Here is a 12905-nt window from a genome sequence, read left to right as displayed (position 1 = left end):
CCGTGGTTCTATCTCTTCATCTCCATTATTCGTCTTACTTCTCCCCCCACTTATTCCAAAAAAGAGCGTCGCCTTTTTGGAATCCTATTTCTCATTGGGTATAAGTTACAACGCCCACTAGGGGTGACCATCTCTCCTAGGTCCTGAGGGGGTGGGAACCCACTGCTGATCACATGGCATACTGATCTTTACCGTTTAATGGCTTCTGTCCCTTCGGCATGTGGTAAGAAAGGTGTGACAAGCTCTGATACACAAGACAAGTGCAGTGCACAAACACGCTTTGTTGACAAATATCCCTTCTTGGAGGACAGGTATCAGTGCAGGTGTTGCTAAAATATTTAATGATATTTATCATATTGTTGTTGTCTGAACTATCATAACCTCGATATATAGCATCATTGAGAACAAGTGAATCATTCACATTAAAATTTTTGTAAATATTTTCAATAATAGAGTGTCCTGAATTTTTCATAAAAACATTATCTTTTTTTTTCAAAATTTTTTCTAACTGGTCTGGGATGTAAGTTAAACTTTCTTTACATTGATTTAATAATTTCAAACTTTTGTCTAAAAAGAAACTTGTTTCCTGAAATTTCAGTTTAGTCAAGAAAAAACTAAGACAGTGTTAATGCAAGTGAGATTGCTGCTGAACATCATAATATTCATTACTTTATAGATAATTTTTTCTACGATCTGGGTCTTATCTCCATCTGTTTCAAATCCAATATTTCAATCAGATTTATCAATCCAAAATTCTATCAACTTTAAAGAAAACTTATACTTAACAAATGACATTTTAAATAATAATAAATATTAATGATGAGTTAATAGTCAACCGTAGATTTATATAATGAGAATAGGGTTGAGGGTGTGGTTAGTGAAGAATACAGATAAGTAAAAAACTTATTTATTAGTGCCAACGTTTCGGCCAGAATCTGAAGCCTTCATCAGGGCTACTTGGACGAGATCTTAAATCCAAATGCTTAATCACTGTAAAAACTATAATTACATATAAATTAAATCACTTTGTTGAAACAGAAACTCACGCTTGTTCAATTAAGTGATGAACAATCATTTTTTAAAAAAATTATTAACACAACTTTCATAGCATAAAAATAACCCAGACAAATTATGGAGTAGATTGTTACCACAAAACAAATATTTTTATGATATTTTCTACATTACTTTACAAATACAATTTCATTTTTGTCTTCAATCTTTTCATTTCAAAGTAATTCTAAATTTAAAGGTGGAGGTGTTCAACTTTTTTATCTGAATTTCCCAGGAGATTAATGCAAGATAATTCACTTAATTGATATTTTGAAATAATTGAAGAACAACTATAAATGAAATTTGTCCTTTATAGTTCACATATTTGATGTAGTTCTTGCAATCGTGATAAAAAAATAAGTGAAGTTAATACTTATAACAATTATGATTTAATACAGATGTAATTAGCCAAATTGAAATGTTCAGAATCATAAAAATCTGTTTACACGAGTAAACAAATTATCACTTCAAGTTTAGTGGTTTAAATAAACAAGTGTTAATTTCTAATGGCTGAGTTGAGATACTTCTAAATGGGTGATTTGCCTGAGTTTAAAAAATGCAACAGTTATTTTCAAAACCTTGTTAAACACAGAAAACAAATTATTAGTTCAGATTGAAAAAACTTCAATTCCCTTCAATAATACTAAATTTCCTTCATTGATATTGAAACCATGTTCAATGAAATGGTTCGGGGTAAGACTCAATTATTGGAGGGGAGGAGAACATATGTTACCGTCATAGATACCAATCACAGAAAATACAGCAATAGCTGTAGTCTTGGGCTGGATTTCAGCCCATAATGGAATCTTCTGCATACTCTATACATTCTATTAGAAGTTAGCATTTTAGAGATTTTAATGTTTACACACTTCAACACAATCAAAACCTGAATTTAGCGTATAAAAATATTCTGTAATATATTTTAGAACTTACAATCTGCTTTTCTGAGTACTTGTTTGAGGATAAAAGATTAACTGCTTCCATATGGCCAAAATCAATATCATGTCCCAACAGGAAAATAAATAACAGCTTGCACACATATTTCTTTTTTTGATAACCATCTAAAGTTTTATCCCCTTTAAATTTACTACGTATGTTGGCAAGTTCTTTATTGATTCTTTTAACTTCTGCTTCTTTGCTCTTACCTGAATAGCAAAAGAGTAAATCATCATTAAATTAATTATTTACTATATAGTGTAGATTTTAAAATAATATAAAATAGATACTAAGAAATTTTAGAGTAGTTTATGACAGACATTACAAAGTGTTATGTAGTCAATTTAAAAAACTAATGTCATATATAGTATGTAGATATGTATTTACATAAATTCATCATGATAATTAAATTTTTACTGTTTAAGCAATCAGGATACAAAACACATTACAGTATTAAGTATAAAAATATGATTAAATACAAAGAAAGTAAAAAAAAAAATACATGCATAAATAAACAACAAATTAATAATAAAATAGATAATTACAGTTTCTTATATCTGAAATGAAAACTGCAAGGCCTCGCATGCCATCTCCCCTCACAGCTGGCATGACTGTTAGTTATCTATCTACAAAAAAAAAAAATAAATATAATAATAATTGCTCATAAAGAACAAATATATAACTTAAAACTTATCCTATAACATTAGGCATTGCATTATTATTAATATTTAATTCTTGTAACTTTAATATAAGATACAATGTTAAATTTAGCTTCTATCAACGTTGACCATTATTACATACTAACTGAAGGATATGTCTCAAGCGATAACTTTTAAACCTATTAACTAGGTTAATAAACGTGACGGCTATGCGGGTTGGTCCCATAGAGCTCGATTCGGAACGCTGTGGGTTTGATTCCTTCACCTTGTGAATCTTGACACTCCCACCTTGGTTAGTAAGTATGCGGCGGCAGCTCTGGTAGCTGCCAGGGGTTAGAAAAAGGATCATGAGGCCCACTTGCTGGACTTGTTCTCCCCACTTGACCAAAAAAAGGTTACAATGTTATTTAGTTAGGTTAGTTAAATTTTGATAGTAGATTACATTGATGACATGATCATTTACTTGGTAGTTGATATGTGATGATGACATTTTCTGTGGAGCTTGAAAATTAGCTCTTTTGTTGTGCTCGGTCCTCTCATCCTGTTGAATTAAATAGTCACTCATCTTGAGATATAGTAGACTATCAACAAAATGAAGCTGCCCTAGATAGCCTGTGTTCACTCATTCATGGGTCTGTTCTCACTCATTGGTATCTGTTCTCTTGCTCATTGGGTACTTAGAGCCTACTTCCTTTCTTTGCCACTATAGGGCAACATTTTGAGGTACCATTTGAAGTGTTTCAGGGGGCTTACTCAAACATGGACAGTAGGGGTAGTGAGTGAGTGGTATTAGGGTCACAAAATGAGAGGGCAGTAGCAGAGAATCCCATCCCGAATGAATAGTTCCAGAGAGAGAAAAAATACACAAATGCATACCACCAAAATTATAATGAAACCTCAAAATAAACAAACTGGACTGTTAAGAAGGAAGTAACCCAGCTCTTATAACACAAGACTAAGCGTTTGGATATTGGAATGTTTTAATTTGGTACAAACCTGTGACACTTCAACAGCATCTGGGTGTGTTGGACTGGAACAAAAAAGATATAACTGCACTCTATGAAACTAGATGGACTGGAAAAGGACTTGTAAAAAAGAGAAACCACACTATTTACTATAGCAACAATGATAGATGAAATACCTATTGTATTTGGGCTTTTTTGTATCTGGCAGGTGGAAATATCTGATAATGGATTTTAGACCAATGAACCTCAATACCTTTCTAATTTGGTGCTTTTATCAATCATGTCAAAATGATTTTGTCAAGTCACCTCACTAGATGTGGCATGCATATTGCAACTTCTTCTGAAACCCATATAGCCGAAAGGCAAGGAGAGATGAAATATATAAATAAACTATAATAAATGAATCAGCAGATATAGTTTGTGCTGGTTCATCATGCTTGGGCCAGGATAATTTTTTATTAACATTATTGTAGACAATCCATTTTTCATTGCCATGATTATTCGTTTCAAAGAAAAGATTGATTGCATTTGACGGCCATATTGTTCAGGTATACCATTCACATAACAGCAGCAGAATTGAGGTTCCTATATAGATCTGTTAGGAATACTAGAAGGGATCACATTAGAAATGGGAGAATAAGAGAGTAGCTGAAAGTTTTTGAACTCAAAATCACTCTGGAAAGCCGTGGTTTCCCTTCAAGTGATATGGACATGTCTGCTGTATGAACAAGAACATGGGTTCTATAAAGGCATTGGAGGCTTAAGCCACAGGGAGGAGAACATGAGGACTAACTAGAATTATATACCAGGAATATGTACAGAGGATTGGAGGTAAAAGAGGCAAATCCCTCATTCAAATGAAGCTGTTAAGCAGGGATTGAGAGGAATGGCTGTGCTGGATAGAGGCTTGTTAGGCCTTCTTGTATTCTTGAGGATTGTTACTAGTAATGGCATAAAGGAGGATAAAGAAGAAGTTTTCTCTTTTTACCGCACATTTTCCCAAAGCAAAATGTATTATATGTAATAAATAATTTATTTATATATACAAGGGGTGGCCAACAAGTCGATCGCAAGGCCAGTTTTGGTTGATCGTCGCTCACTCGCAATGTCGGGGGTGGAATTCCGTGTACCCTGGACTTTGAAACGATTTTAGAAGCCAAAACTTTCAAACAATAATTTCAGACATACTTCATATGGATCTCTCATGATACATTTTCCTGACCCAAAAAAAAAAAAAAATTCAAAAGTGAAATATTGAGATCAAATTATCAGCCATACTGTGCAGCTTTATACCAACTTTTTCATATTTAAGAACAAATAGTACAACAACCTATACATTGCAGTTGATAAAAAAATTAAATTGCAATTTAAGTTAGCAACAATCTATCTTGAAAAAAATGTCGGAAAATCGAATTTTATAGGTAATGCATGTACGGAATGCTGCTATCAAAAGTTGGGTATGGAAATTTATTTTCTTCATGAGTCTATATCTCGAAAACTTAATAAGTGATTTAAAAAATAGTTTTGAATACATTTATTACTTTTCCACTCATACCTTGCTGGAATGCACCTAATATTGAAACACAGTAGATAAATATAGTATGCATTTCACACCCCTTCTTCCCCCTTAGACTACTGCTAAGACAAGTCGATCGCAACACAATTATAAGATAAAAAGTAGATCTTATATACAGAAAAGTTGGCCACCCCTGATATATACTATTGTATCAAACATTACCCGTCCTTTCAATTCTGCTGATAAACCAATAACCAATTTTGTTAAATCGAGAAATATGAAATTAAAAATGCATATTGTGATGTAAACTTGTAATTAAAATGTGAAAAATTGACCTAATTACAATTTTTTGTAATATACCTATAAATAAAAATTAATAAAAACATTTTTCATAACAAAATTTGAACAGTTTGTTTTTATGTGATAAATTTCAAAGTGAACGACCCCATTTGGTTAAATCTAGAACTCTGCATAGAGAAATATCAGAATAAATACAAAAAGTTCAATATCTCTCTAGTGAGGGATTTCAAATATAAGAGATTCCAGGAAAAAACTTAAGAAGTAATAGGCTTCTTATTTTAATTCAAGATCAGTTTTAGAATGTTATATAAAGTAGTTAGTTATACTTAAGACATCAAAATCAAAATATTTTAAAAAATGAGTGTAATGCAAAACTAAGAAGGTTAGGAAATTGTTTAATTACAATTTATATAACCATTTTTTTATTAGTCCCAAATAATTCGTATAACATAATTAAACTTTTGGAAAAATGAAACAATATACTAATAAAACAGTTCCAATAATGAGTTAATATACATATACATATATATCATGTGAAGAAAGTTAAGACAAAGTCCTATAGTGTACTAGACTGAGTCAATACTTATAACAAATCTAATATTCTACCCCAAATATAAATAAATATTTGGTAATTAAAAATGAGATAAAGAAATAATAAATTGGTGGTTAAATTAATATCATTGTAAACTATATAGATCATCGCTATATCATTGTTTCAATGATCAAACATCATTATATCAATATATTGTTTCGATTTACCAAATCTAAATGCAACCTCCAAATATTTGGGAGGAGTGATTAAAGAGTTGACATTAGTACCCATTGTTTTTAAAAGGAGAATTTCTTTGATTTGGTTGAAGTTTAGGTTTATTTTATGTTTAGATCAATTTTGAAGCAGCAACTCTTTTCTGTTTTATAAATTCTCTTTTCTCCAAATAAAAATTATTCTTTTTGTTTATTAAATTTAAATTTCCCTTCATTTTATTTCTTTTTCCTACACATTTTAATTTGATTATTTTTTTCTTTCACATTGTTGTTCATGAAGAGCTCAAATGACTGGCATTAGTTAAAACGGGGTTAGAGACTAATGTTTATTTTTTATATTGCACGTCCCAATAACCATTTTACCTAATTTGTAGTCCCCCATTGCTTACAATCAAGCAGCATCTTCATTTGCAGTCAGAGAAGCCAAGGTAAAAGTATTAAGGACTTGGTAAATAGTTTAAAACATGTTTCATTCAGAGAGAAAGATTTAAGAAAGGATCTGGCATATACGGCATTAATTACTTTTTGCAGCCAGCACCAATTTCATCAGAGAATTTAAGTTTTTAAATATTTAGATAATTTAGATAGTCATTTTTATCTCCACATCTTTATCAAGAAGCTTTGCCAACTTCACTTTTTCTTTTCTGGCAGATGTTGAATTGCAATCATTGAAAGTGTGAAGAAATAGTATGTTTTCAGTAACTTTATTTAATCTTTTTCTTCAAGTGTATTGGGGAATAGAAGCTCTCCGACCTTACTTTTCCAGGCTTCAAAAACAATCGATTGCTCTTAGGAGCTAATAATTACTTCTAAAAGATCTACTTCTTTTCCTACCATAACAACACATTTAAAATGTGTAACACTTTCATAGCCTTTCTGACAATGGATGTGCTTTCAAGACCAGAATTTCCAATTAGATCTGACAGATAGTAACTAAAGTTTTCAGCCAATATAATTCTGGTAGAGAGTGACAAATCGATAATTTATCAAGCTTGGGAGCATTTTAATTTCCAAATATATTATTTAGTCAATACATTTTACATTGCGAACATAAGGTTTGAATAACCAGAACACATTTTTCTAAAAAATGATTGTTCTATTAAGACCCATATATATTTTTTTTTAACAAGTCAAGAATTTCAAATATATGGTGCTTGTTTGACACAGAATTTTATGTAATTTAATTTATAAGCAGGTAACATTTTTCTAAAAATTTGGGAGTTATTAAAGAAAAATATCTAGATTTTCAGGGGCCTCACTCATAAAGCACACGATGAATATTGGTGGAAACTTCTTTTACAAGCAAATGAAGAGATTAAAATTATTTCCAGCTTACAGAGATTTAATTAGACAACACCCCCTCCTGTTGCCTGATCTATATAAAGCAGTACACTTTCTTAGTTAATTAATATTAATATCAACCTATATGAACTGACAAGTAACCAAAGAGGAAAAACAAGAGGATTGCCTTTAACTTGGAGTTACTTTGAGAATTTTCTGTACTTGAAAAGATTTTCAATGGAAGTTTCAAACTTCAAATAATCGTGCAATTTTAATGTCCTATTTGCCCTAGTTTGATCAGGCATCAATTAAATCAGTTTCTACAGCATTTGGTTTTTAGTAGCAGTATTTTAAGATCATTGTGGGGACTAATGTCTTTCTGCTGTGCTTTGAATTGTAGGATTTAACATACATTTTTGAAAATAAAATAAAATTGTACGGTAAAAACTAATTTTCTCACCCTCAAGCTCATATTGTTAATTCATTTTGTTCGCAATTTGAATATATAAAAAAAAGGCACTCTGAGAAATCGCTAGTTGGCCTCTTCGTAAATTCAGGCTCGAGTTCGATTAAATTCAAGTACTAATCAAAATAAACAACACAATATAAGTGCTCAGCATATTGTACCATGCTAATTCATGAAACAAACAAAAAAAGAAAAGCAAATTAAAGAACAGCCTTTCAAAATGGTTAATACTGAAAAACCCTTACCACTTCAGATCGATAATAACTTTTTTTTTTTGGCTGACTATATTATTTTATATATATATATATATATATATATATTCTGCATTCTACCATTTTCAAAACTTTTGACACATTATTTCTTGACTCTAATTGGGTTTTTTGTGAGTGGAGGTAATTAACTAGTTGTAACCTTACCATGTAACCAATGAATCTGCCAGAATAAATTTAAACATTCATAATAAAAACTTCAACAACAAAAGTCCATAATATATGAAAACATGAATAAAAACTAAAACAATTTCCTGTAAAAGAAATAAAATATTTCTTATTTAGCAAGAAAAATACACTAGAGATACCAATAAATTATAACTGATACTATAGTAAACAAAAATACAATAAATAATAAATTAATTGATCATAGTACACTATCAAGCCACAAAGTGAGGTAATAAAGTTGTTACAATATGATGGCAGTTCATATTCAGACGATTGCAGAAAATTGTGATAATTATCTAGTTCAGACAATGTATTAATCAATAACAACAGATATTGAAACTATTATTGTCAGGAATAATATTACAAAGGACCTTATTTGTCAGAACTCAACAAAGTCAAAAGCAGTCAGAAATTGCTTTAATTACAATTCTTGAGAAAAACAAAAATATTGTTTTTACTGAAGCACATATTTTATATAAAATAACAAAAATACATATAAGTTGCTTATAAATAGAAATTTATCCTGTTTATATTGTTACAGAAACCTAAAGTGTGATATTCTGGTTGATAACATACTTATCAACAATAATTGTGTATCTGCTTTAAAAAAATAAAATAATAAATTTTAACAATCCAAGAATGATGAAATTAAGATATCTCAAACTAAAAAAATAAACACTCATAGTTTAAAAAAAAACTGGGAGTAGTTTAACTTACAAAGTATAGTTATCGAAAACAAAAACCAAATGGCTAAACATATCTACAAATTTGAATATTTGATAAGCTTTCTGCAGTACATTATCTGGAAACTAATTGTAAATACACTAGTGCATCTCACCAAATTAATAGATAAAATGTTACTAATAAATGAATAATAACCAACACTCATATTCTTTATCAAGGTGTAAGTAAGTATACTAAAAATAATTCCATAAAACAATAATTTGTAATGATATGTACACGTAGTTTTACATTCACTTCTCTAATTAAATAATAAATGTTTTCACTGGATTATTTAAAACTTAATATGTAGTAATTTGTAATATGGGTTTATTTACAAGTAAGTAAATCAAATACCACAAGATTACTTACAACACTCAGCAGATCAGAAAAATAAACTTATTCATGGTAAAATATTTACTATTTTAAGATAAGAAAGAAATTAGTAGGGCACGATATAATATAATAATCTGACCATTAGAGGCTATAGAAAAACCCTAGGACACTAATAAAAACGTATACAAGTTAAGTGTTGGAAAGATAGCAGCAAGAACTTTGTAACTAAAAAACAACCTCCCCCTTTATCAGTGAGATATAGACTGTCCAGACGCCATTTGCAAATTAATATTACAAATAAATAAGATTAGTAAAATTGTTTTTAAAAAGACATTTTTTAAAGCAGTTTACTTGTAAAATTGTTATTTTGAAAAGATTATTTCATACATAATCGCAAATAGGGAAAAATTATAGAGAATATTTCGAACAAGAAACGGAAATTTTTATCTACTTGGTATTAAAAGGTTACTAGTGTTGTATGTATGTCATTATTTTAATTATTTAAAATAGAAAGTGCTTTAAAAATTATAACACCATTGATTAAATTTTTTAATCAGTATAAAGCATGAAAATGGCACAGTTTAGCCAGCTGGACTTTATCTTACCAGATATGGTACTTAAAAAACAACGTTAATTGAGAAATAAACTTATAAACCTACTAAATAGTTTTGTTGAAAAAACAAAAATGAAAAGTATGTAACAAACTGCAGTAGTACTAAGGATGATTATACTCTCTCAACCGTTGCGATGATGAAAACAAAACAACGCCTGCCGGCTCTTGCTTTACTATGATGTATTTGATTTTATACTAGTATAATAAACTTTGGTACTCTAAAACAAATGACAGTGATTAAAAAACACACCTGTTATCAGTTTAAGTCTTAATTAACAACAATAGTATGCCTAATAAAAGAATGCCGGTGAGAAAAGAGGGTAAACAAGTCTCCAATATTACATCTTTGGTCCCGCCTCTTTAGTTCTAAAATAGGCTTATACGATCTTGTTTCCCTCCTTGATGAGTCAAAGAAGCTATTGACAAATATTTCCATGCTCTATAATGCAAATTATAAATTATTTATACAACACGAATGTAAAATTACGCGTAGAACAGTTGGTGTTTAGGAAGGCTTTAGAATGTTACCGACGATTACTTTTAATACAGATATTTTTCTAGAGGAGGAGTAGACAAAGGGAAAATGAATTGAAGGTATATCGTCAATGGGATGGATAACAGCTCCTCTTAGACGACTGTCGTAACCTTGGTAAAAGTTAATGAATTAGTAAATCTTCTCAAATGTTTGGAAATATTATCACTTTAAAATACGCTTGCCTCAAATAGCAACTTTAATGATTAAAACCTATTACTTATAAAAAAATAATTCTGTAAATTGTGAATCGGCACTATTTAAATATGCGAAAATATTAATGAAATTTACCGATGAAAACCACGTATCGAAACGATGGGATCTCCGATTAGCCGTCTGTGTACATTAGCTGCCGGCGCTATATTATATTTTAAGGATTAAACATGTATTCATCTATATTTTACTGTCGAGTATACTCACGACTAGCTCAAGAATAAAACATGTTTTACATTTACTCTGTGGTGAGTGTGAAGTTAACGCCAACAAATACTGAGGCAAGATTAAACGTTCTGAGGTGAGATCTTCAGCTGCGCATGCCTCAAAACCTTTTTTATTCAAGTAGTAGCCTACACTATTACAGTTGCTGCTTTAATTGGATCACACCTATTGACTTCCGTTTGTTCAAGTGATAAACTTACTCCAGCGGATACTTTTGACGTGACAACGTCTTATAAATCATTTTGCGGGATGCAATGTTAGAAAAAGTGTCCCGTAACGGAAGTAGATTGTTTTGTTTACATTTAATACAAAACATTATTGGATAACTATAGTAACCATTTAAACATTTTACTTATATAAACTTTTATTTTTGACGTGACAACGTCTTATAAATCATGTAATATTAGCATAGAGTATACGTTGTCACGGAAATATGTCGCCTCGGCGCGAAGCGCCGAGGCCTACACGGGAACGGTTTTTGTGTTGATTAGTCTCTTTTCAGTTAGGGAATTGGCATTAAAACTTTTCAGAATAAATAATTCTTTTTCTTGCGTTGGCAGTTGAAGGAGAAGGTGGCTCTAGAATAGTGATTCCAAAATTGGGTGCAGCGGAACCCTGGGGTGCCACAAGCATTTGCCAGGGGTGCAGCGAGCGAATGACACTTTCTCAGAATATTAAAAAAATAACTAATATATAGTGCAATGGATAACATTCGTTAAAAAGAAAGAACTAAAAACAGGTTTCTCATGTAAATTGAGCCTTGCTGTAAATGACTGTGATCATACCTTAAGGTTGAATTATGAAAAGCTTATGACACGATTGAGGTTGCTATTCCAATTAAATATCTAGATTTTTTAAAAGGTTTTTCCATTTCTAATTTTTGCCTTCTCTTTTTTATGAATATTTGAATTTTTTAGGTTGAAAGGGTTGTCTTCTTCAATTATCTATATTTCCTGTGAATATGACTCTTGTGAATGTTGAGTCGCTAAACTCTCATAAACTCCTAGTGGCGGTGCTAGTTTTACTTTGTCGAGGTGGTTGTGTTAGATCTGACTCCAATTGACCATGTGGGGTACTCTTGACTAGAAGGCTTCGACAATGCGTGATCATTCATAGATTAGGTAGGTGGCTATGAGGTGAATAGACAGGATGTGCCAGCCGTAAGTCCTCTAAGGGTGATTATTTCGCCCTACAGGGTACTACGTCTGTAGGCGCGAAGGAGGAATGCAAGTCCGGACTGGGTGCTATCCGCCGGGACTTGCAGGAAGGTAACTGTTGGGATATGGTAATTAATACAACATGAGGAACTATCCTGGAGGTAACTTACAGGTTCAGGTTATAACTTGCAAATGTTACCAACCAAACAGTAATTTCGTTCTACCGGGTGCTATTCCTATAGATACGAAGGTGTACGTAAGTCCAGACTGGGTGCCAGCCGCTGGGGCTTACGATAGGAGAGATGGTATAGGAAGGAGGAGGGATCCAAAGAAGGCAGAGAAATAATAGACAAAATACATTTCGAAAAACAGCACTAGAATGTTCTGATCCACAATGTATACTCACTGCCTCCTAAGGAGGAGAATTCCCTGAAGGGAAAATCCGCACTTTGGTCGGATTAAATTTAATTGCGCTAAGTCAAATCTTTGAGCTATTAAACGCCATCGAGAGATGTGTGAGACATTCGCTTTTAGTGGATCAGTTTCGCCTCTGACTTCATAGAGTGCGGTTCTATTACGTGTGTGCAGCTTATTAGATATTTTTGTTTGTTTTCTTGCCTTCATGGTTTATTTTATGATTTTCTGTTATTTTTATAAATAACTTGGAATCAGGCGATGAATCAAACATTTCGCCCGATTTATCCCAAAACAACCTTATTACCGCTAATAAACCC

The 12905-nt window shown here is 31.4% G+C and overlaps 1 protein-coding gene across 2 annotated transcripts in view; it reads right to left on the bottom strand.

Moving 5' to 3' along the window:
- Positions 1 to 9691, bottom strand: part of AP-2alpha (adaptor protein complex 2, subunit alpha) — a 30959-nt gene extending 21268 nt beyond the window's left edge. Inside the window, exons 1-3 of one of the 2 annotated variants that reach the window (XM_014419541.2) lie at positions 9468 to 9691; positions 2532 to 2612; positions 1984 to 2195 (exon numbers count right to left, since the gene is read on the bottom strand). In XM_014419541.2, coding sequence (XP_014275027.1) covers positions 1984 to 2195; positions 2532 to 2595 — 276 coding nt within the window. In that variant the 5' untranslated portion in view covers positions 2596 to 2612; positions 9468 to 9691. The remainder of the gene's footprint in view (positions 1 to 1983; positions 2196 to 2531; positions 2613 to 9467) is intronic. The other variant, XM_067047339.1, reaches the window with a different exon arrangement.
- Between the last annotated feature and the right edge of the window lie 3214 nt (positions 9692 to 12905).

Source organism: Halyomorpha halys, unplaced genomic scaffold (genome assembly GCF_000696795.3).
Source record: "Halyomorpha halys isolate HHAL.00 unplaced genomic scaffold, Hhal_1.1 Scaffold241.1, whole genome shotgun sequence".
Lineage (NCBI taxonomy): Eukaryota > Metazoa > Arthropoda > Insecta > Hemiptera > Pentatomidae > Halyomorpha > Halyomorpha halys.
Note: the sequence above shows the minus strand (reverse complement) of the source record. Positions and strands in the feature narration are given on the sequence as shown.